This window comes from Aspergillus flavus, chromosome 3 (assembly GCF_009017415.1).
Source record: "Aspergillus flavus chromosome 3, complete sequence".
Classification (NCBI taxonomy): domain Eukaryota; kingdom Fungi; phylum Ascomycota; class Eurotiomycetes; order Eurotiales; family Aspergillaceae; genus Aspergillus; species Aspergillus flavus.
In genome coordinates, this window is record NC_092407.1 from 704,141 (window position 1) to 728,022 (window position 23,882).

At 48.8% G+C, this 23,882-nt stretch overlaps 9 protein-coding genes across 9 annotated transcripts; 4 read left to right on the forward strand and 5 right to left on the reverse strand.

The window, feature by feature from the left end:
* Nucleotides 1–503: 503 nt before the first annotated feature.
* On the forward strand, nucleotides 504–6,938 carry F9C07_2220459 (uncharacterized protein; the record flags this gene model as incomplete). The annotated part of the gene is made up of 3 exons (XM_041285672.2): nucleotides 504–4,566; nucleotides 4,615–5,374; nucleotides 5,615–6,938. The coding sequence occupies exons 1-3, from the start codon at nucleotides 3,261–3,263 to the stop codon at nucleotides 6,936–6,938; spliced, it is 3,390 nt and encodes a 1,129-aa protein (XP_041144096.2). The 5' UTR covers nucleotides 504–3,260.
* Nucleotides 629–2,256, reverse strand: F9C07_4414 (CRAL/TRIO domain protein; the record flags this gene model as incomplete). The annotated part of the gene is made up of 4 exons (XM_041291603.1): nucleotides 629–1,176; nucleotides 1,238–1,337; nucleotides 1,391–1,432; nucleotides 1,504–2,256. The coding sequence occupies 4 exons, from the start codon at nucleotides 2,254–2,256 to the stop codon at nucleotides 629–631; spliced, it is 1,443 nt and encodes a 480-aa protein (XP_041144094.1).
* A 246-nt stretch (nucleotides 6,939–7,184) lies between the features above and the next one.
* F9C07_1373286 (OPT oligopeptide transporter protein-domain-containing protein) lies at nucleotides 7,185–10,680 on the reverse strand. The gene is made up of 6 exons (XM_041291604.2): nucleotides 9,979–10,680; nucleotides 9,650–9,838; nucleotides 8,266–9,593; nucleotides 8,001–8,215; nucleotides 7,682–7,951; nucleotides 7,185–7,631 (listed from the first exon to the last, which is right to left on the reverse strand). Exons 1-6 carry the CDS (start codon nucleotides 10,030–10,032, stop codon nucleotides 7,432–7,434), a joined length of 2,256 nt encoding a protein of 751 aa, XP_041144097.1. The 5' UTR covers nucleotides 10,033–10,680; the 3' UTR covers nucleotides 7,185–7,431.
* Nucleotides 10,681–11,329: 649 nt separating this feature from the next.
* F9C07_4418 (FAD dependent oxidoreductase superfamily) lies at nucleotides 11,330–12,509 on the forward strand (the record flags this gene model as incomplete). Its single annotated transcript, XM_041291609.1, has 3 exons — nucleotides 11,330–11,710; nucleotides 11,766–12,163; nucleotides 12,224–12,509. 3 exons carry the CDS (start codon nucleotides 11,330–11,332, stop codon nucleotides 12,507–12,509), a joined length of 1,065 nt encoding a protein of 354 aa, XP_041144098.1.
* Nucleotides 12,510–14,036: 1,527 nt separating this feature from the next.
* Nucleotides 14,037–16,163, forward strand: F9C07_2066141 (PAS/PAC domain protein; the record flags this gene model as incomplete). Its single annotated transcript, XM_041285673.2, has 1 exon — nucleotides 14,037–16,163. One exon carries the CDS (start codon nucleotides 14,037–14,039, stop codon nucleotides 16,161–16,163), a length of 2,127 nt encoding a protein of 708 aa, XP_041144099.2.
* A 777-nt stretch (nucleotides 16,164–16,940) lies between these two features.
* Nucleotides 16,941–17,180, reverse strand: F9C07_4420 (uncharacterized protein; the record flags this gene model as incomplete). The annotated part of the gene is made up of 1 exon (XM_071511219.1): nucleotides 16,941–17,180. One exon carries the CDS (start codon nucleotides 17,178–17,180, stop codon nucleotides 16,941–16,943), a length of 240 nt encoding a protein of 79 aa, XP_071364823.1.
* A 2,050-nt stretch (nucleotides 17,181–19,230) lies between these two features.
* Nucleotides 19,231–20,291, reverse strand: F9C07_4421 (putative thioredoxin reductase glit-like protein; the record flags this gene model as incomplete). The annotated part of the gene is made up of 3 exons (XM_041285676.1): nucleotides 19,231–19,479; nucleotides 19,531–19,837; nucleotides 19,900–20,291. 3 exons carry the CDS (start codon nucleotides 20,289–20,291, stop codon nucleotides 19,231–19,233), a joined length of 948 nt encoding a protein of 315 aa, XP_041144100.1.
* A 1,186-nt stretch (nucleotides 20,292–21,477) lies between these two features.
* F9C07_2104313 (uncharacterized protein) lies at nucleotides 21,478–21,858 on the forward strand (the record flags this gene model as incomplete). The annotated part of the gene is made up of 1 exon (XM_071508972.1): nucleotides 21,478–21,858. The coding sequence occupies one exon, from the start codon at nucleotides 21,478–21,480 to the stop codon at nucleotides 21,856–21,858; it is 381 nt and encodes a 126-aa protein (XP_071364824.1).
* A 422-nt stretch (nucleotides 21,859–22,280) lies between these two features.
* On the reverse strand, nucleotides 22,281–23,752 carry F9C07_2201477 (serine/threonine protein kinase; the record flags this gene model as incomplete). Its single annotated transcript, XM_071509513.1, has 5 exons — nucleotides 22,281–22,474; nucleotides 22,539–22,680; nucleotides 22,764–23,080; nucleotides 23,129–23,472; nucleotides 23,517–23,752. The coding sequence occupies 5 exons, from the start codon at nucleotides 23,750–23,752 to the stop codon at nucleotides 22,281–22,283; spliced, it is 1,233 nt and encodes a 410-aa protein (XP_071364825.1).
* Between the last annotated feature and the right edge of the window lie 130 nt (nucleotides 23,753–23,882).

Consider the following 23,882-nt stretch of genomic DNA (forward strand, 5'->3'; position numbering starts at 1 on the left):
GCAACCACGGGCGGCGCTATTCATCATACATACACCAATGGTCTCGTTTGTTGGTTAGGTAGAAATATAGTTTACCTTCAACCCCTCAACCCCTTTCTCGTTTTACCAGCCATATCACTTCCTTAATCACGACACAATGCCACCCAGCTCCCGTCCCCAGGGAAAAGTCCGTCTCACGACTTATAGAGCGGCTTTGTAGCTGCAAGACGGAACTTATTACCGTCGAACGCTGTCAGAAGATGAGGATCGAGGTAGCCCCAATTGCACTGGAGGACATGGCTGCTCCAGAGTTGCGCCCGTACTATTTTCGTGCCACTCTGCCTGTTCGACCTTTTTTCTCGTTGGCTACTCGCCGATCTTGTGGGAATGGTGTCTATCACTGGGGAAACCTCCGAGCCTACCGGAGAGCTTGACAGGGAAACTATCATAAATAGAGTGGGCTCGTAGCTACATATAGTAACTGTGGAAGGGCTTATTGGGTAGGTTTTAGACTACCATTACTACCACTATACAGATCCAATGAGACCTTTGACTTTTTTTTTTATTCTTTTCTACTCTAGCTCTTGAATTATATTGCTCAAAATAACTCTAATAACCCGCAAGAAAGTCAAACGAGGACGATAACTGATCAAGCTGCACTGGCCACTTGTGGCCCATTTGCATACTCCACTTGATCAACCACAGCCTTCACGTCCTTCTCATTGACCTCCTTGCTCTCCCCCTGGCCCTCTTTAACGGGATAAAAGTCGATATTGCCATGAGCTTGAATCACACCAATGCGATCCAGAAGCGTACGGGAACGTACGTACGGATCCAGCTTCCAATAATTCTCCCGCAACCGCATGGCGATATCCGCCCTACGATCTTTTTGCTGTGAAGCATCACCCATATTCCCCTTGTCCTTGGCAGAAAGCCACATCGAAGTTGCTTCGAAGAGTTCCTCTCCGATCTGTTGGTGCTGGGCCATGATAGAGTCTCTGGTGGTCGTGTCTTGAAGTTGAGCATTTTCGTCTTGTTCAGGCTCTACGTATTCGTAGGTCCAGTCTTCATCACCGCCAAGTTCCTTCACAATCTGGGATCGATCGATGAATTGCTCCAGGTCTTCAACTGAGTTCACGAAGTGAACTTTGGCGGCCACAACCGGGTCAAGCCAGCCCCGGATGACCTTCCAGATTCCTGGTACGGGAATTAGCAACTTCAGTAGCTGGGGGAGGGATGAAAGGTGCATTGTAAGTACCGGAGAAGAACCATGGGGCATTATAGAAGAGCATGTATCCAAGCGATTCGGGATAGTTTTCCTGGAAGCATTCGATAATGAACTTGACTGGAGCGTACTCCTTTGAATAGTTAGCACATGACACGGATCTCTTCGAAGGTCATAATAGCCTACCATATTTGAAAGAGCAAAGTTTGTCAAGTCGAAGATTAGTGTCTACTCATCCAGTCCACGAATTAGCCGCATTCATACCTTCTCATGCTCAATCGCGCATAACGGGCACTTACCATGGTCTCAACAGGAGGAACAAGCAGCAGTCGCATCACCTCGATGTTCCACAAAATATATGAATTGAGCGCCTTTTCAGTCTGCGCGCCTGGCTTATGGGTGCGTGCTCTCACAACACAAATAGGACGACCGGATTTATCGGAGCCATGAAAAAAGCCCTTACCCATGCGCAATTGGGCTATAAAGCCCTCACCGTCCTTTTTCTCATTGCTGGAAGTGCTGCTCTGCGACTGTTGCAATGCATGAAGCTCTCCTTTGCGGATTACCTCGGTTTCTACTTGTTGCTGCTTGCTCCACCACTCCAATGCTGATACGAACTTGACAAAACCTTTGGGAACATTCCACTTCTCGGCACGTAAGTATCTGAGAAGGAATGTGTCTGGATGGTCTTGTTTCATCATAGCAAAGAAAGCCGAGCGACGCTCGTCCGGCTTGAGCTTGGTCAGAACTTGCTGAATTAACTTGATCTCCTGTGCGTTCATCTTCATCGCTTCAAGCTCGGAAAGCAGTTTGGCAGGCACCGGAGGCGAGTCGTTCGTTTTGCTCGTGTCCTCCGACCATGATAGCGAGAAGAGTCTTCTGCGCTGTTTAGGTGATGTTGTGGAGGTAGTTTGGCCACTCCGATTCGTGTCTGTGCGATATAACTCGGCGTCGCACGATCGCAAGAAGATCCTCCATAGCTGTAGGAGTTTCTCTTCTTGGTCTTGGGTGAGGTTCCCCACGTACCCCGTTTCTACGGTTGCGATACTCATTTTCAGTTGTATTTCGGCGGTACGTTGATAATATCTGGTAGAAGAAGGGTAGCTGTAGGTTGCTTATATTTGGCTGTGTAAGGTATCCGCCCTCGATCAATCCTCGGTCCGTGACGACCTTTCCTTGATACCGCGGGGTGGTCCCAATTGAAATATTAAATAGACCCCTTGGCTTAGTGTATACCGACAGTTGAGCACCGATCCACATGTGAAATCTCGCAGCTACTTTAATAAAGGGACCAAGAGCCTGGGGTTCTTCCTCGGTATGTAAGCGTGAGGGGTAAGAGGTACATCAGGGACGATCTGCAAACCTCTGGGGCTATGATTGACGCCTTGTCTCAGAGAAACCTGCTGGGGCAGAGTATGATTCTGTTGGGATTCAGTAATCTACCAGGTTCATCCATGTCATGAAAATCATGGGATGTACACAGTATCCTGGGCGCATATCACCACGTTTCTTCCGGGACCGTGACGTGCGTTACGTCCACTGCAGAGTGGCATTCTAATCTTGATGATGGGACACGACAGATCATCCAATCAGGACTAGGGTTCAGGCAGTTCATTTGCCAATCACATATGATGGATTTCCGCCTAATCTGGGCAGGAGTGCGAGAGTCTATGGGTCGCTCCATCTGAAAGTCATCTCTCGTGGACTCAGGGGAGAAGGGGAAAGCGGGGTTAATAACCTAAAAGGCTGAATATTGGCCGCGTGGTACAGGGGTACAGGAACGGTATCTACTTAGCCGATTGGCGCAGTGGCTGGCTGGCCATCAGAGTCCCTAAGGTCCTAAGTATCTAGGCTTAGGGCAAGAGAAAAAGATCGGCGCAGGCGCGGGCAGCGTGACGGGGGAAACCAAACCTCAAAGGGACTAGCGGAGGGATGACCTTTAAAGCAGCAGGAGGACTTACTCCGTACTACGACATCCCCAAGCCATCATCTCCACCATCGGAATGGCCTGCGGTTCGAGCCGCCGACCCCCTTGGCCTTTGCTGCATCTTCCAGTATGACCAACCGTGACCCTGAGTTTCGACATCAGCTGGGCAAGTTTCGTCTAGATTCTTCCTTGTCCTCGCATGTTTCCACTCCTCCACCTTCAGTACTACACCATGAAACCTCCCCGCTCTCTCAGCCCCCTTCCTTGACGACTCCGACATCATTGCAGCCACCGCCGACCCCATCCCATACCTCCCACCATCGCAGCAAACGGGTTTCAACTGCCTGTGACTTCTGTCGCAAGCGGAAAAAGAAATGTGATTTTCGCTATCCGAACTGTTCCGCATGTACTCGCGCCGGCGTACGATGTACGATCCCTCCGCCGGGTCCCCAAGTCGCCAGTGCCTCCGTCCCTCGAGATCAGCTTGAGAATCTTCAGAACCGCGTACGATGGTTAGAAGACGTTCTGCGACGCAAGACGGGCCTCTCCGTCGCCGACAGGCCAACAGGGAGTGCGCTGGACGGGGAAGGAGATCTGGACTGGTACCAGGTACCAACAGTGTTAATGGGCCGGGACAACTCCCATTCAACGACATCCGCGACCGTTTCAGCATCCAGCCCAACTGAGTCTCCCGCTGTCGGAGCAGAACTACCCAATGTAGGCGAAATATTTCAAGACCAGCTAGAAAATCGACGACCATCAGTTGCGCGCCCGGTCGCGTCCGCCCCGCGCGTTCTTCGCTTGGCCTCCCTGGAGGATGCTGAACGAGTGGCCTCGCAGTACTTCGACGGCATTGGCTACCAATACCCATTCCTCCATCGTCATGATTTCTTTGCGCAGTTACGACGCATATATACCGGTGACGTGCCACCACCCGACGTGCTATACACATATCACATCACCATCGCTATCGCCATGCTGATCAGCAACGCCGAAGGCACACAAGCAAACGAGTACTACCGTGCGAGCCAGGAAACACTATCTTTGTCGTTACAGAATGAGGACCTGTCAGCGGTGCGAGCCTTGCTGAGCCTGGCACTATGGACGATGTTTTCCACGAACGGTCCGAGCGTGTGGCATGTGCTAGGCAGCGCCCTCCGCCTGGCGACGAGTCTTGGTTTGCATAAACCTCGGAATGCGTCCAGTGTGGTGGAAGACGAAATGTCTAAGCGAGCGTTCTGGAGTCTGTACAACCTTGATCGACTTGTTGCCAGCACACTAGCCCGACCGTTGGGCATCGCGGACGAAGATATCAGCGTGAACTTACCGCGTGAATTCAACGATGACTGGAGCGAAGCGCCGGGAGCCAGTGCCATGACGATCCCAGTGCAGGTGGTGCGACTGCGCCGGATATTCTCGCGGATTTACCGTTACTGTAAGTTTGCCGAAAGGCACTATGATACCTCTGGACTAACCTTGGCAGTATACAATAACCATCCTCCTCCTCCTCCCGCCGAAGTTTCCCTTACACTCCTTCACTTCCGCCAAGAGCTTGATGACTGGCGTCGGAATGCGCCCGTGTACCCTCCCGCCCTTCTGTATTCCACCAGTTATTACGATTATCTTTATGCAACCACTCTCCTTCTCATGCATCGACCCAGCCCGCGAAATCCGACACCGGATGCGACTAGCATTGTGAGCTGTGGCGATGCCAGCATTCAAGTGATCCGATCATACTGGGACAGCTATTCCGTCGGGAAGCTCAAATGGATCTGGCTGACTCTGAGCCAGATCTACTTTGCAGGGATCACCATCCTGTGGTGTCTCAACCAGAATTTCCTTTCTGTCCGGGATGGCCATCCAGCGGCCTGGCAACCGAACGACCAGATGATGCGACGGGCCATTCAGGCAGTTGTCGTGGTGCTGGAGGAGTTTGGCAAGCGACGGCCGGGAGTAGAACGTCTGGCGGAGACGTTTCGCCATCATAGCACAGTCATCTTCAGTCACTTAGCATATCAACAGGAGCAGATCCACAGCCAACCTCAGCCTCAGCCACCGCTGCAACCACAGCTACAGCAACAGAACGTTCTGGTGGCACCCCCGGTGCCCATGGCGGCTACCTTGGACGATGTGCTCCTAGTGGATGGGTCAGGAAATGTGCCTTTGATCGATGCGCAGCTGGCCGACGAATTGTTCTATTCATACGATTGGTTTCAGGAAGAGATGGCGACCTTTTATACCCTGTGAAGATGTACATAATTTATTCGGATACAATCGAGTTGAGATACCATTACTATTCGTCCGCTTATCACTGTTTACTATTACCCCACCTCTGATCAAATACTACATCACATCAGACCATCTCAATTCTTCTCCTCCACCTCCCCTCAATAAAAACATCCAGAAACACACACTTCCCCCAACACAACAACCACAATGACCACCAAACCCGCCCAAGCCTTCCACGGCACCCTAATCCACAGCAAAGACCCCCAAACCCTGGAAATCCTGCCAAACACCCTCCTCATCATCTCCGCAACAGGCCAAATCCAATCCCTCCACCCCTCCACCAACCCAACCGACATCCCAACCCTTCTCACCCAAGCAAACCACAACCCCGACACAACCCCCATAACCACCCTCTCCGCCACCGAATTCCTCATCCCTGGCTTCATAGACACGCACACACACGCCCCACAATGGTCTCAACGCGGCCTCGGCCGCGGCATCGACCTCCTCACCTGGCTGGAGCAAATCACCTTCGCGCACGAAGCCAAGCTCTCCGACCCCATCTACGCAAAACAACTCTACCGCGCCGCTGTCCAGGGAAGCCTCAAACAAGGCATAACAACAGCCTGCTACTACGGCTCCCGCCACAAAGACGCCTCGATCATCCTGGCCGAAACATGTCTCGCCATTGGCCAGCGCGCACTAATCGGGAAATGTAATATGAATCGCCACGCACCGGACTGGTACGTCGACTCTTCAGTCGACGAGTCCGTCTCCGATACGGTCGAGTTCATCGCCAAAGTAAAGGAATTAGATGGAGACACCGGTCTCGTGACACCGGTCATCACGCCCCGGTTCGCAATAACCTGCGACGAGACTCTCCTGAGTCAACTGGGTACAATCGTGAAACAGAACCCGGGTATACCAGTGCAGACACACTTCAACGAATCCCACGGAGAAGTCAATTTCACCAGAGACCTGTTCCCGCAATTCAAGAACGAGACGGAACTCTACGATAACTATGGTCTCCTCACTAACCGGACTATCCTGGCTCACGCCATCTACCCACAACCCGAGGAATTCCCCCGTCTCAAAGAACTAGACTGTGGTGTCGCGCACTGTCCCATCCCCAATACAACCATGGACGAGTTCATGATCGCCCCTGTGCGGGAGTATCTCTCGTGCGGGATCAAGGTCGGCCTGGGCACGGATTGCGGGGGCGGATACTCGTCGTCTATGCTTGATGTGATGCGGGCGGCGTTTATGGTGTCTGTTGCGAAGCAGACGGAGACAGAGGGGAAAGATGCGCCGTTGAGTGTTGCCGAGAGCTTTTATCTAGCGACGCTGGGTGGGGCGAGGGTTGCTGGGTTGGAGGATAGGGTGGGACGGTTTGCACCCGGGTTGGAGTTTGATGCCTGTCTGGTTAGGACGGGCGTCGCGGAGGGGATTATGGCGCCTGTTGAGGAGGAAGACGGGGTTGAGGGCGTTTTTGAGAAGTTCCTTATGACGGGGGATGATCGGAATATTGTTAGGGTTTGGGTTAGGGGGAGGGAGGTTAAGGGGTCTTCTTCTGCTTGATTTTTTATTTTTCTTTTCTGTCTTTCCTTGTTTGATGGGATTGGTTGGGGGTTAGGGTAGTTTGATGTATATCAATCTGACTGTCTTTGGTCTTGAGTAGTGTCTGTGATGAGTTGTTGAGTGGGAAATTGTCTGCATTATGTTTATGTTGAGTTACGCGGAACGAAGGTATTCGGTAGACTAAAGTATGATATATTTCTAGGTCGGGACCAAAATATACACTTTGCCAGCCTAACGTACAACTCGACAATCTCAACAACTGTTGTAAAGTGTCAAATGTAAAGTGTATATAACATATACTATATTTTCTCTAAAATAATTAAAATTAATAGACACCGTATGCTATGATCAAACTAAGTCTGTCCCGAAAAATAAACACCTAACCAAAACCATATCCAAAAAGCTTGAAGATATCCAGCGTATAAAAAAGGGGTATTGCCGGCCTAGATGAAGAACTCAATACGCCGAAACAGATGCACAAATCAGAAAAGAATCATTCCCATGTTCCTTTGCGAGGTCCGAAATATCCGGACTCCGGTAGCGCCTTCCACGGTGTGCCTTTACCGTCCGCAGTGCGCGCGGACACAGTATTGCCCCACCAGTGTAGCGGACCAGCTGGAAGGGTGATGCAGAAAAATATGATGACGGTGGCCACGGCCACAGCACAGTCAAGTGCTGCTGAAAGGACGTAATCTACACCATGTTAGAGCGACGCAGGGATACACCCGTCAGAGATGACTTACTGTATTTAGACCACCAGGCTGGTCTCCGTCGTTTAATCAAGCCATTAAAGATAAAATTGACAATCCACCAGGATGAAAAGCTGATCCCTGTGGCGGGTGGAACAAGGCTCATGGCACCAAAAGCAACCGGCCATGAGATGTAGTTGGCCTGCTTCCAACGCCGACCAATGAGATATGTGACGATAACTACCAGTGGCCCAGCCAGGAAGAACCAGAGGAGATTGCCGTAAATTTGACCCGGGGAAAAATTTCGTCCGGGACCGAGGGCGCCTAGATATTGTTAATCAAGTTCATTCTATGCGTTATGGCGAATGCCTACCCCAGATTAATGAAGACGAATACGTGACTCGACCGTGGGGACAAGTAAATCCGCCATTGGCATCGGGCGTGCAGACACCATCAATTCGAGTGATCATGAACACCGTTACACCGCACTGTACGATGGCCCCAATTAAAGTCGCCAACCCCTGGGCTAAGAATAAGGTTCGGGGGGCAATGTGAAGATAGTGTGCCAATTTCATGTCCGCCACAAACCTGTTCTGTTAGGTGCGCTCAGACTCCTTGGGTGAAACGGAATGGCTTACTCTAATCCTTGGGACACTGCCACGTATCCGTAGAACTTGAACGCCATGTTGGCGACAGGCCGTCCGAGAAATGCGTAACCCCCGATAAACTCCGTGATAAGGTTCAACTGGTTGCTAGTAATGTTCGTCACCGCTTTGATGATGCCAACGGGAATAAAGTAAATCATCGGTAGCACAAAGGCTAACAATACCGCCCACGCTGGGAGACCCGTATGCCAAACCTCGTTGGTCACAATGCTTAGTGCAAACATTAGTATGGTTACGGCTGCAAACCACCACCAAGGAACGTCTTTGTAAGACGACATGAGCCGTGAATGAACATCCTTCTTATCCCGTCCTTTCCATTGCTCCCACAGGTCAGTCCCGTGGTACAGAGCTATGTGAACGAAAATGCCCGTGAGATTGGCAAACGCTACGCCGTAGGTCACTGCATAGCCCGCTGGAAGAAACATGGGCGAGTACTCGCGGTACGCCTCGACGTTGACCGTTCCGTCATGGTTCATCACACGGCTGGTGTTGTAAGATTTGCCTGTATTGTCGAAGGTGTTGGAATTCAACATCGGGAGATAAGCCGAATACCACGTATTGGTGTAGTATAGAATTGGACAGATTAACCAGAAGAACAAGGCAAATGATCCAATCACGTTCAGCCCTGCCCAGAAAGGAACCAGGAGAGGGCTTTGATTCGCATAGACAACCTGAGCCCAATCAAACGTGAGAATTGACATGCCCAGCCCTGTTGTCTGGCCAAAGAGCTGGTTAACAACAACATTCGTCGGTACAATCCAGCAGATAAAGTTAAACGTGCTAAGACCGGTGAAGAGGTAGCCCGGGGCGAAATACCAGATTGCTCCGCCAGCGAAAACAAAGAGGAAGAAACGAAGACGCGTTATCGACCAGCCATCCGCGACGACATTGGCGCGCGAGTGTAAGGTAGACAGTAGCGCGGCATTCGACAAAACCTGGGGCCAAATCATTGTTGCCGGTCCTACGAGCCAGCGGGAAGCCATGCCTGCCAAGCCGAACCCGAACAGTTGTGTGGTGATACACAATAAGATCTCGAATCCCCCTTGCGAAGGCATGTTATAAAACTTCACCATTGCCTCAATTATCTGCGTCGCAGCCGCCGATCCGAAGGAGACATTGGCCATGATAGTGATCAAAGCATGCTCCTTGATGTTGAAATGGCGATCCGGATTGAGCCACCCCAATGGTAGCCATTTTGCCCAGGCACAGCCAACGGGAAACGCGACCAGCTGTGCTACCAAAGCGCTGATGGTTACACTGGGCTGCCTCAGACTGAAGAACTGATTCAAACCGCTCCCGACCTAAGGCTAGTCAGTGTTACACGCTCTGCGACACAACTTCTCCGCCACTGACGCACAATCGTAAATATCACCCCAATCGTCCACATCCGAACCGTGCTGACCGGCAGATGTACATCGTCCACCGGTCTCACGACCGCACGAACCTCTGGGAAGGGAGAATCATCGGCTTCGTAGGGGAGGATCTCGGCGGCATCGCGGTCGCTGAGAATGCTGTAGTTGCTATCATCGATATCTAAAGACGGCTCCTAGCGATGATCATTAGATAAAGAGCTAACGGTATGGGTATGGATGAAGTGATTGGCCCCATCTGCATGGCATATGGTGTGTGCCACGTGGAAAGCGAAGGATGGTGGTCACTGGGCGAGCTAAGTCAGTCTAAACCCACCTGTAAGAACTCCTTTTGCTGGGGCTTTTCGTCCCGCCGCGGGATGTCAGCCATAATACGAAGGACGTATTATGGTGGTAAACAGAATTAAAGTAGGCTGTTCGCGCTGGGTCCAGTCAATGAAGGTCCTGGATCTTGTCTAACAGGGGGTTGAATAAAGGTGGAGTGGGCATGACCCTCAATGTAGTTTAGTCTCGCTCGTGACAGGCGAGCCCACGGGATTCTTTTATTAAAATTTATTATTCCTCTTTTGATTTCTACCCTGTTGAGTAATAAACTCTCGCTCTGAGCCGTGAGGACCAGGGATCGATACCAATAATTTCGGTAACGGTCCATACGACAATACCAGATCGGAAAGCCCCCTGGCCTCGTCATCACCCAAGAGGCGATGCGGTTTGAGAAAGGAGAAGATCTTTGCTACCCGAGTATCCACTCGACCTGTATACTACGGAGTACTGTGTTACAGAATACCTCTGAAGACGAAAAAGAAGATAGAGAGGATCCACCTCGAATTCGTTGTCGACTTTTTCTATATTTTTTCTCTTCACCTTCGATTTTATTTTGTTATTTCTTTAGGTAATGAATGTACTCCGTAGGTGATTGTTGACATTTCCCTCACATCGGCCATAGTTTCTGTATCGAGTTTAGTCGACGATACGAAATGTAAGTCAAGAATCCATGTGCATCGGAGGAATCGATAGAAAACCCTCGTCGACCGCCTTGGGTATGGTTGGCGGTTCAGTCCGTCCTTTCCTCATCGAATATTCGCCGAAGGTTCCATAGTGCGTCGGGACGAACCGCCCACAGTCATGCCACGATAGAAATCAGCCTGTGAGCTTTGATAAAGCCGCAAGATGACGAGTCCCTTGGAAACCCTTTTTGCTCTTGGGAAACAATATCATACTAATATTATTGGCGATTAATGCGCGCAAAACTTCTATATCTGGTGTAGACGTCGTGGTTTGTGGCTCACCCTCGTCGCACCCAGCGGGTACAGCCGACCATCGGATCTGAGCGCTTCTATCCGACTCCAGCAAACCATTCGAGAACGACACGCAAACTGATCATCGCTAAGAGATGGCTGTTCCATCGGTTCCTTATAAGAGGAAGGTGGTGGCTCTCGTAGAATGATAAGATCAATGAATATCTTGGTCCCCTGAGGGCTTCACATCCAGTTACCGCACGTTTTATATGTCGTCATATCCGTCCTTCAAATTTGCCTCTTAAGATTCTCATAGACTTCATCACCAGAAGTCTTGACTATTTGAAGACTCCGGTGTAGGTGATCTGCGCCATTTCACGACAAAGAAAACATATCCGCTGGTACAGATCGAATCCCATCAACGACAACATGGGGGATCTTGGCCACCCCGTCGATATCTCCTCCGTGCCTTTCGCACAACGCCCCATCATCATCTTGGGTGCCGGAATTATTGGTTGTGCTGCCGCAAGACAACTTCTGCTTAATGGGTTCCCCGTAGTCTTGGTGGCCGAATATCTCCCCGGAGACCAGAGTATTTTCTATGCATCTGCTTGGGCCGGAGCAGCATGGCATGCGGCTGGGGGCATTAGCCCTGAATACAGATACTTTCAAGCGATCACACATCGCCATCTGTTAAAGATGGCACAGGAAGACCCTGAGTCAGGGGTCTGTATTGTGGACACACGCGAGTATCTTGAAGACCCCCCGACTGAGAACTCTGCGATCTGGGGGAAGACTGTCGTATCGAAGGTGAGGTGGCTCTGTCATGTCACGGGGGACGTTACATTGCTGACTGTGGAGATAGTTTCGTGACCTAAAACCTGGTGAATATCCCCCTAATTTCGCTTGCGGGTGGGCATACGATACCCTCGTCACCGACCCAACGCGCCATATGCCTTACCTGGGAAAGCAAATCACGGCGCTCGGGGGTCAGTTCATTCGGAAACGGGTCGAATCTCTTCAGGAGCTGTACACAATGTTTCCCGAATCGAGCATCTTCATCAATGCCAGTGGTATCGGGAGCAAGACGTTGAGTGATGTCCAGGATGAGAAGTGTTTTCCTGAACGAGGACAAAACGTATTTTTGCGCACCGACAATTGTCAGACCATGTACTTCCGGAACGGCAAGGAATATACTTATGTCATTCCTCGGCCATTGTCAAAAGGTGTCGTGCTGGGTGGAGTAAAGCAAAGCGACAACTTGTAAGTGTGCTCATCGTCCTGTGGTACTAGATTTTCACCCAAAGACTGACTGGTGAATAGGTCTCCCGAAGTGGACATGGAGATAGCCCGAGATGAGATTGCACGCGCCCATCGTCTCGCTCCCGAGATAGTTCCGGAATATCCCCCCGAAGATGCCCTGGATCACATCATTGGCATCCGCCCGTCCAGAAAAGGCGGTTTCCGCCTTGAATCTGAAAAAGTGGGAAATCGCATTGTTCTATCCGCGTATGGATTTGGTGGGGGTGGATACGCCTTCTCCTACGGTGTGGCCGATGCTTTGGCAAAGATGGTGGAAACGGCTGAGCGGGAGAACGTGATTCTCTAGAGCAACTCATCGATTTCTTTTATTGAGTCAGCTGATACATCTGCGTAGAGCGGGGTGTTTCAAACTGGACTGGATGTTAAGTTTGCATTTTGCTCATTAGCGACAGTATGATGGATGATACCAGTATAATTGCAAGCTGTTTGTTGATTTTATGGGGAGTTGATCATAATCAATGACATTAATTTTACGGAATGAACTGTACTATTTATTTTATCTTCGTTCATTCTATTCGATCTGGCTCTCGATTTCAGTTTCTTTTTCGCTATGTCTTCTATCATACGGCCACATGAAGACAGTGGTCTCATGTTAGTGGATACCCGTGCTACTATTAGTGACGGTAGGGCCTGCCTCGCTTCTCCTTTGACGGGGTACGTACTTCTAGAAGAGCCATGGAAACATAATTGATTTGTGGCCTTGAACTTACCTTAGACACTAGTACCTTTGAATCGGTCTATCCTTTCCAAAAGGGGGAGTGCAGCGTCTCTGATTCTTGTTTCAAAATAACCTTCTTCCCTTTCATCCTATCACGATGCTCGGAGGCATGAAACTACTGTTGATGAGGCTTTACATGGGTGGACCCCACAGTCAATGAATCTCTAACTATCGAGTCTATGACGTCAAGGCTCGATAACATAGTACGTACCTGGAAGGTCCATGCCGAAGGAAAAGGATTCCTACCTAGTCAATGCCACGAGGTCGGATGAAGACGATCGGCATCAGATAGCCACTATCGAGGATGCTATCAAACCAATGAAGAATAGTCAATTCCGGGGTGACCAATAAGGGTTTCAGGTGTATCTAAAAATACCTTTTGTTTAATATAACAATGTCACGACGGGATCTACTGAGCCAGGAGCAATGACAAGAACTTTACTAGTCCATGTGTGTACCCTTTTTTCTTACCCTTTTGGTTGAACGGCATTTGAACCTGGCTGAATAATCCCCCTGGAAATAGGCCGATGGGGTTCTAGAACCTGAACCAGCTGGGGAGTAGAAGTGGTTCCATTCCTTGATTTGTACCCAGTTCATTCTCTGAGGTGGACCCGCGGTTCTGAAGGAAATCAAGAATCAGTTGGACTAAGGTTGGAGGGAATGCAAACATTGGTGGTTTTGGCATGCGAGCAGAAGCAACGTGACTGGCCGGTTGAGCATGTGCCCCGCCAGGCCGGGCTGGTCGGCCGTCCACTAGTGGACGAAAGCGCATGGTCGATCGCCTTCCGTTGACGTCGGTGGTTTGGCCTTTTGCCTTAACTCGGCATTTCCCCTAATGAGGAAGATTTCTCTCTGTGAGCCAACATGAGGTTTCAGATCCTGATCGCTTTGCTTTTCCATCTTGATCTGGCTTTCAGCTTTTGTGGGTGAATTTTACTGGTATGAACGGGTTTCACGAGGTCACAACGTAACCTAGATCGTGTCGGATCGGGTGAATCAACCCCAAACCGCCTACTAGCTTTCCCTCCCTTAGATCCCAACGGGTCTTTTTGATCGTCCAGTCTTATACCGCCACGCTTCTCGTAGAAAGCAGGGATGTCGCTCAGAGATCGATTTCTCAATCTCAGCATGCACGATCGCGCCCAAACCGTGAACCTGCCGCTGATCACGACGCCACCAGAAGATAATGATATGGCGTTAAGTGAACTCAAAGGCGACCCGAAGCCATCGCTACGAACGAATGACAACTGCGCTTCAGACGCTGAACATGTCACCCCACAGCACGATGCCTCGCTGTGTCGCATTTATCGCTACACCCCAGTACCGACCATCGTCGTTGACGCAAACCTGTCCATAGTGGAAGTGTCCGACAGCCACCTCGCCCTCTCGGGCCAAACTAGGGATACATTGCTCAATACTTCCATATGTGATATCGCCCCTTCCATAGTCCCTGTGCCAGATATTGCATCCTTATATGGCGCGATACGAGCGGCGATCTCAACGAAGCAAATTCAGTTGATCGATGATATTTATCTAAGCGATAAAAAGTCGTACTTTCGACTTCAGGTTACCCCAATTTTTCAGGACCGTGCTTTGATATATATAGTTTTCGAGGCGCATAAGGACACCAGGGATCGCTCAGATAGCCAGGATCATCACCATGCATATGTGAATGAAACGTACAAAATCCTGGTGGATACCGTCAAAGATTATGCCATCTTCATGCTGGACACCCGTGGCAACATCACAACTTGGAATCCAGGCGCTGCTATCATGAAGGGCTACTCTGCTTCCGAGATCATCGGCAAGCACTTCTCAGTGTTCTATAGTCCCGAAGATCGGCGCAACAATAAGCCAGGGAGGGGCCTGGCGGTATGTTTGCGTGATGGAAGGATGGAAGATGAAGGGTGGCGCTACCGTCAAGATGGCTCTCGATTCTGGGCCAATGTTATGATCACCCCTGTTTACGAGTTCGGCCGTCATGTCGGATTCGTGAAAGTGACGCGTGATTTGACCGAACGGAAGGCGGCTGAGGGGCGTCTCATCGCAGCTTTCGAGGAATCATCAAGACTCAAGACCGACTTTTTGGCTAACATGAGTCATGAGATTCGTACACCCATGAACGGCATGCGCCTCGCATTGTCAATGCTGACAGACACCGAGCTCGATAACAACCAGCGTGAATATGCATCTATCATCGAGGATTCTACTTCAGTATTGCTCCAGATCATCAACGACATCCTTGATTACTCGAAGCTATCTTCTGGGTCATTCTCCCTAACATCCGATATTGTGGAGGTTGAAAGCATCGTGGGCGCGGTTGTGCGAAACTGCAAATCTTGTCTAAAACCAGGCGTCACCCTGAGTTGTTCCATGCCGCCGAATTTTCCTCAAACCATGCGTGGAGATCCACTACGATATCGCCAAGTACTCCAGAATCTTATTGGCAATGCGGTGAAATTCACGGAGAAGGGGCATGTCAAAATATCCACTTCATTCGCTATAGACACTGAGGATCCAAGAATGTACAATGTCTCGACTGAGGTAGTCGATTCGGGCGTTGGTGTACCCGGAAGTGCTATCAACACCTTGTTCACGCCATTCACACGGTTTGCGGATTCTACGAGACGGAAATACCAAGGCACCGGGCTCGGTCTTTCCATCTGCAAAAGCCTAGCAGAGCTCATGAATGGGAGTGTAGGCTATCGACCAAATCCGGACGGGCCCGGTAGTGTATTCTGGTTCACAGCTAAAATGGGGCGGACGGATACGCGAGTTTCAATGAGGCGTTCCAGCATGCTTCCTACTGACAGCTCAGAAAATTTTATCAAAAAGCTGAGAGAGGTCGCGCCCCGCAAACACATCTTGCTCGTGGAGGATAATTTGGTGAATCACATGGTAATGCTTAAGCTCTTGCAGAGTTTCGGGTTCGAGCGGATCGATGCTGCCTGGGATGGGGCAGAGGCCGTTAGGCTAGTGAAACAAACGCCACTATCTTATAATGTAGTGCTTATGGATATCAGCATGCCAGTGCTAGATGGCCTCGAGGCGACATCTCAGATCCGGAGCATGAACATTGATGTGCCTATCATTGCGCTCACTGGAAACGCTTTGAAAGGCGACGCTGAAACCTATCTCGCCAAAGGTATGAACGACTATCTGGGAAAGCCTGTGCATCGCAATCACCTCCTGCAGGTGCTTTGGAAATGGCTAGGCACATGAAGACGGAGGCTCTCACTGGAACATTTGACTACGGCGTGTGAATACGCCTTTTTTAGGACCCACTAGTTTGTGGATTATAGGGTTGTCGCCATCCTTGGCCTTCCTCTCCGTCTTTGTCAGTGCACTCACCGGACCCTAATTAGCTCCATCAGCATACCTGAGCTGGTGGTGCTGATTTCATTAGATGCTGGATGGGTGGCTTGTTCGAGAGACCCAGACTCTCCTTTTGGCGGTACCCACTCGGTGACAAGGTGCTATCGTCTACCAGACGGGGCGCTTGTTGCCCAAAATAAGGCGTGGTACGGAGCCCGGAAGGCTCACTCAGTGCCTCTGTTTCGCCTTGCAAGTACGGTAGTCGGTCTCCACTGCCGAATTATTTCCGACGGAATTGGCCGGAAACCAAATATATTCTATCTGAGACATTAGAGTTATCGCACGCGCCATCTTGGACCGCTGTAGTATCGTTTATCCGCTAGTGAATGAACTTACCATATCAATGTTATTAATCCTACCTTATTACACATCCGATAAAGCTCCACTATTTGCGCACAACGTCGCCTGTGATGGGAAGTTTTCGTGACTAACTCTTGGCTTGTTGGGTGGAAAAGAGTTTTTATTGAATATTCAGCAGAGTTGCATCGGGGAATCGGAAATGATGCCTCTATCTTGTCACCTTTATTCAGTGGCTAAACGAGAGCCAGCGACAGCACGAGCATATCGAGCTAGCGTGGACGAGAAGAACAGATTTCAAGGAAGGCTTTCGATCATCCATCTCGCCTATCGAAGTTGCCTATCACAGAGCTTGCCTGATCGAGCCTGGGCGGCATAAGCTTGATGGAGCTGTCGCTCCAGCTCCAATATGATTTGGCGGAGGACATTCTTCGCTGCGTTACTAGGCACGTCAAGCAAATCACTCGGAACCTGGACACCGTTCAAAGTTCTCGTCTTATCTTCTTCTGCCTCCTGTCGCTCCTTTTCGTATGAATACAGGTCATTAGTGGGGCTCATGTGCATCATACACAACCGATGCATTTCCTCCAATGGCCCTCTCTCCAACCCAGACACCCTAATGCTACAGGAGAACTGTAACATATCACTGACGCCGCTGTAAAGTTGTCAATGACTCATTCAACCCTACAGAAGTCATAAATACATACGCGACCAGAAAATCATGTATCCGGTAGTGGACGTAATCTGCCCATGACAGAAATGGGGGGCTGTTTCTTTGGTGGTTGATCTAGGGTGGTGCTGCAGGGAATAAATTTACCGCGGAACACGCAGCCGAATCACTCAATAGCAAATCTCTTACACTTAGTACTTCCTCATGGAGATCAGGCCTGCTTCCATGCTCATATGCTTTGACCGATTTGCTCTAACATCTCCTTTGCTGCTGCTTCAGCGTGACGTCAGTGTATGCTCTGCACTGCCGCAGAGAAAGTGGTCGGCCATGGCAACCCCATGTCACGCACATTGAAACAGTTGCTATCTTCCAACTCGCTGCTCCTGCTAATCAGTGCTTCTTCTAAGTAAGGGAAGCCGTTCTCAGGGATATAACTTGTATCGATTGGAGCAGTACTCGACCGGCTTGATATCTAAGTGGAAGCCCATGTTGAAGAGGGCGTATTCCCCGGTTATTGAAAGTTGTGTGAGAGAGGGGGGAGGTATGGGGGGTTTATGCGGTATAGATGGTAATCTACGGTGATCTTTTATAGGGTCGCTTCGTATATAAACCAATCCCATATTATTGTATAAAAGCCCTGTTTAGGGCTTCCCCGAAGTTTCCATATTTCGATGTCAGCCCCAGAGCATATCTTACTGCGATCCTAACAATGCCAACTTGTTTTCTATTTCTCAAAGTAATCTTACCCTTCTGTTACCTCTAGCCATCGTACTATTATAGTTTAATCGTTGCGTAACTGGAAACTTAAGGCTGCTATATGTGGAATACCGAGTGTGTAGATTGACTTCGGCCATCCTGTTTTCATGACTACAGAACCTGCTACTTGGTCGTCTTACTTGGTACTCGATATGCTAATCAAGACAAGGACTTCCCCAATCATCGCAACAACGCCTTTCCTACGCACGTACATCTCTTTTGGTTACTGTGTGCTTAATATTTCTGACTCTGACTGACTCCGAAGCAAGCCCACCTTCGATTATTATTTACTAACTAAACAAAGTATATCTAACCTCTTCTCTCACTTTCATGACCGCTCAAGACAAGTGCTGCTCTTGTCGATCGCCAGATTGAAAAAACAAGATTCCATAAGACTGGGGCTACGCTGCTATAGATCTATACGCTCGGTGGAAGCCTTGAAATCGTAGGCCGAGCAGACGGTCAAGTTAAGTACCATGGTCAACGTATGAAGGTCATCTAGTGACTGTGGCTCTAGTTAATCGTTGGGCATCCAGTTACTCATCACTCGACCACAAAGCTGGCGATGCATAACGATGTGGACTACCCCGGAGAGGAGATAACAGAGTTCCTATCGTCACGTCTACCGAAATACACGATTCTAGGTAAAGCTTTGTCGTTAGCAATGTGCCTTTCAAGGCGTCAATGAAACTAGATAGGGGTATCAACAAATGGATATACAACGGTGGCCAGTAAATCATCCGCTTTGACCAATAATAAAAAGTTCACGGAAACCCCACTTCGAATCCACTTCAAATACATTCTCAACACACCAGATAACTAAAAAAAATTTCACAAAATAACGCGTAGCATGTGCTGTTTTATCCAGCGACTTCCAGGTTATGAGCCTGGCATTCTTCCCCTGAATTAACATGCTGTGATGGATGAGAAATGTCAATTTTATATGTTATATAAGTAAAAAGACCCAGAGGTCAGTGGTGCCCGGACATGGCTTACTAGTATACCCGCACAGCTTCGGAGTAAAAGAGCCAGAGTATTTAATTAATATGTTATTTGATTAATATGTCTAGCTAAGTTACACATATAGGTAAACATCCCACTGGAATATTGACACAGATAAGGTATACAATGGTGTAAAGCATGAAAAAAATGCTACAAGCATCATCGCCACTCTAATATCAAACCCACCACTCATTCATTCGCGCTCACCAGGCACAGTTCATCCTGCAACTGCCCCACCAATCCTCCAGCCACCAATACCCCCGATGACATAGCCGTTGCGACGACCTTCACAGGAGAAGCACAGTCACCCGCAGCAAACACACCCGGAACAGAGGTGCTATAGAACGGTGCCGTAGCTTCGAGGTCTCCGGTAGGTGTCAGCTGCAGCCCGAGTTGCTCAGCAAAAGGGCCATTAATCTCAGTCTTGGGCTTATGGGTCTAATGATGATTAGATTTAGATCATGACGAGAGTATATGACATGTACTTACCAGAAAGCCTTCTGTTACTTGCGTGCCATCCTCGAATATGACGTGTACATCGGATGCACCGTGTCCTTTAACTAGCTTGGAGATCTTTTTCTTGTTAACTTTAATCCCCGTTCCCCGAGTTGATTCCTGCAGAGTTTGTGCAAGCTCCTCAGCACCATCAGTGTACAAAGTCACTGTACTAGCGAATCGCTTAGCCATACGGGCAAAGTGCATGGCTACCATAGGATTAGCAACATCGCCAACGGCGAGCAATCCCGCAGAAGCACAACCACGTTCTTCATATCCGTGGCAAAAAAGACAGTGGAATCTGCCATACATAGTCAGCCAAAGAATCTCACAATGAACATAAGAAGCAGAATAAATACTCACATGCCTCTCCCCCAACACTCTTTATACCCATCAATGTCTGGGAAAAGATCACGGACACCATTGGCTAGGACCAGTTTGCGGCCTGTCCAGACACGATCAAGAGCATCGAATGCCTTGAAGTAACCCTCGGAGGTCTTTTGGACGTTCTTGATCTCGATATTCTCGAATTGAATAGTATCGTAGCGGGCTAGGATACGCTCACGAGCTTCGCGACGGAACTCGGCAGGTGAACTGTGATCCCATGTAGCTACGTTATGCATATGGTTGGACAAGGCATTGCGGTAAACACCCGAGTCGAAGACGACTGCGCGGTATAGTTGACGGGCGAGGCCGGTTGCTACTGATAGGCCGGCTGGGCCGCCGCCGATGATTAGAACGTCGTAAAGAGTCATGGTTGTAATTCGGTTTATGATTTTAATGCTAATAGAAGATATAATATATCCTTCAATTTGGAAGATGGAATGATGGATTGACACGGAAATTTATACGCAAGCATGTCGGAGACTTAGCCCTAAGAATGTCTCCGAATAGGCTCCATCGTTGTCTTGGCCGACTTTCGAGAATCTAGACTTCACGCCCCTTCTCCTAGAATAGAAGCAATGGCCATATTGTGAGTCACTCACTGATCGAGTGATCGCATTTGAGAGAATTATTCAGCCATCTAATGTAATCAATATAGACGGAAATTGGTAGATGACAACAACTCGCTCCCTTTAAGGTATTATGCCGAGGACCTTGGGACCACCCATTTCGTATCCAATACTATATGGTCATATGGATGGATGAAGTATGAGTCAGGTGCATAATTGAGAGCTTTGTAAGCTGCAGAGTCTGGAATGAATTCATTAAGAATACCTTATTACTAAGGGTCAGAGCACAAAGTATATTTGTGCTGTGTAGATAGCAAGAACATTGAACATCTTCTAGATTCACGTAACAATAACCACTGTGGCATAGTATGTTACTGTCCTTAGTTTATGCGATATCCGGGATTTTCCTCAGTGTTGGTTGTCATGGTGGTCTTATATAACCAGGGAACTATCTCCATTAGAGGGCCATAGTCAGAACGCTTATCAGAAATTGTCTTAATCAAGGAGTACTTCTGGTCCAAGATCCCAAACTGGGTACCAACTAGCAAGGTTAAAGATAGTCCCTGGACTAAATCTTCTTGTATCTATGCTATATATAGTTGGAAGGGTACTCAGAACCTGAAATTGTCCAGGATAACACATAAGTAAAACGTTAATATATCCCTAATCCCGAGAAGAGGCACAGTAACCGTTAAACCACTGAATCAACCATTAAGTATAAACCATAGAATGATCAGAGAAACCTAAGCCTTGTGCTGACGGTAGAAGGCAGTTTCAAAGGGGCCAAAAAGCCCTAGGAAGGTCGATCAGGCGTACAATCTCTCGTATATAACCCCACGAAAATCCCATCGCCACGTCAGGCAAAGGAATTAAATGAGAATGGAAGCTCATTCTTCAAGAATTCCATAGCCAACTTAAAACCCGCTTCATCATCTCCCAATACCAAACCCCACAAAAAAGCCCTACAATCTACTTCTAACACCACAAAATGGACACATACAACCAGAGCATCCAACAAATCTACTCCAGCCTAGGCGTAGGCTTTGCCGTAATTCTGGTATTTGTTTTCCTTCGACGTATCACCAATTATGTCCTCTCTTTACCACCGTCCCATCCGATCCCTACCGGCGGTCGAATGCTGTGGGGTTTTTTAAACTCCAACATTGTCGCGCAAATAGCCGGGTATACGCTCATGGTGATAATGCTCAGGGAATCACTAAACAAGACGCCTCAGCGGACATGCCCTAATCCGTGTCCGTCTAAGATTAATATGAAGTTTGATCATATGGAGATCTCTGATATTGTTTCATCGGCGGTTAGGAGTGCACTGGCGGAGCCTACTAGGGTTAATGAAGGCGGTGCGCAGTAGATCTTTGTCGAGGTCTCTAATCCTTTTTGAAGTGTTTGTGTTTGGTAAGGGTAACTGGGGGATTCTTCTACCTTTTGTTGCTGGGACACATTTTGTATTTGGTTTCAGGATGGAGAGAGGTCTAGTGAGGGAGTAGCGATGGACTCGGCAAAATTTAATGATGGTGATAATGGTCATGATGATAGCAAGAATACATCGTTGCTTGAAGTCTAGAAAAATAAGATACTCCTATCTTGAATAGGGTTTGGAAGATTCTAATTATGAAGTGTAGGTTTTAGCAGCAGTCTTCTAAACCCATGTGACCGTGTCTCTATATCATACCTCGTGCTGTGATGTAGGAAAATGCTATTTCGACTATATCTGAGACTTTGCACGAGGTAAGCGGCGGCTGAAATGTTGATCATAAATGAAATATTTCGATATTACAAGTAGCTATAATCGACCAAGAACGGATGTTCAAGCAGTTGTTTGGCTGTCTTGCGTTCCTCTGGCAACCACTTCAACATCGACATAATGAATGCCAAAAATAACTCTTTCTCCTTGCCATTAAGCCGCTTCTCCAGAACCTCAAGAGAAACAGTGGGTATAGTCGCTTCTTGGTGAGCAACCCAGCCACCTGCAACCATGTTAGCCTCGGAATCAATAAGAGAAAGGATGTGCGATGAGAGAAAAGTACTAACCGCTTGAATCAAAGCACTGCTCCGTCGTCTCACTACGCCGCACGAATGCAGTCGGCGGTGGTCCAATCAAAGCTACCATGAGGGCCAGATGTTTGAACGGGTCATGGCCGTCTTTAAAATCGAATATGTCTCCAAATAGATGCTACCCTTCGAACATGTCCCAAATCTAATCGAAGATCAGCAAGGCAGCCCAGCAACAAGAAACTCCAGTAGCGTCTGACTCACAAGGCCTGCAAGGTTCCAGATATCGATAGCGCTTCCCCAAGGCATTTCAAAAATAACTTCTGGTGCTCTGTATATATATGGTTGGACGAAAGGCCCTGACTCCTGAGTTTTGCCAATCCTTGCCTCACCAAAGTCGCATAGAACTGGGAGACCGTAGTCTCTACCTCCACTTGGCCTGCGAAACTTTCGACTGTTATATATAATACGCGACTGACCAATCAACTTCCGGGGACTTGGGTTTTCAGATTCCGCTGCTGCAAAATCTGCCATCATGGAGCTATCCTCCAGGCTGAGCATTAAGTTGTCCGTCTTTAGGTCTAGTAGACATCAGTATGAGATTCAATGTCTACAGAGTGTAAGTCTACCGGTATGTATAACCTCAGCCTCCGCGTGCAAGAAATCAAGCGCCAATAGAAGTCGTATGACAGTCATCTTAAGTAGAGGCAGATCAAATGGCCTGGGATTGAGGCCCCTCATTTCGAGAAGGGTCATATGCATCGGCTGCAGCACGAGGCACCGATGTGTGCCGTCAGGGCCCTGGAGGTCGAATGAATCATTCAGCTCGCGGATCAATGACTGACCCGGATGCGAAGAATCGACCTTTGCCAGGTGTTCATAGGCTCTGAATTCACGATCTGTTACAGTAGGATCGTCTGGAAAGTAGGTGGACACCTTCAGGACTGTGTACTTATTGACTCTTGATTCATAACTTGTCAGAATCCCTTTAGGATATATTGGACTTGGGATACGCACTGGAGATCCCGGCATAGCCAACTCGTTGAATATGCCCCGTACCCAAGCTTTCCGGTTACTTCGTATCTAGCTTGATAGATATCGCCGATTTTTACCGGATAATAATGCTCCGGTTTGTAATGTGGTAAGGTCTCTTCCTCAATCGGAGTTCCCGTAGGGAAGATATGAGCAACGCTAGAGGATTTTCTAGGACACGGTCGCGTTCGCCGAATGCTATTGGTTAAAGCTCTCAACATAGATACCATTGGAGTTCAACCCAGCCTTCTGCAACTCAAAGTTAGAGAAGGTAGGTTGAGTTAGGTTGTGAGACACGAGGACTCAAATGAGAGCTTGTTTGTAGGAAGGAAAAACAACACCAGAACCTGG

What these genes read in the sequence shown, in the direction of transcription:
- F9C07_1373286 (XM_041291604.2), bottom strand. Translation starts at nt 10,032, where the DNA reads ATGGCTGACATCCCGCGGCGGGACGAAAAGCCCCAGCAAAAGGAGTTC. An exon ending in TTGGGGTGATATTTACGATT is followed by an intron (nt 9,594 to 9,649) that starts GTGCGTCAGTGG and finishes GACTAGCCTTAG; the next exon opens with GTCGGGAGCGGTTTGAATCA. An exon ending in TTCGTCTTCATTAATCTGGG is followed by an intron (nt 7,952 to 8,000) that starts GTAGGCATTCGC and finishes AACAATATCTAG; the next exon opens with GCGCCCTCGGTCCCGGACGA.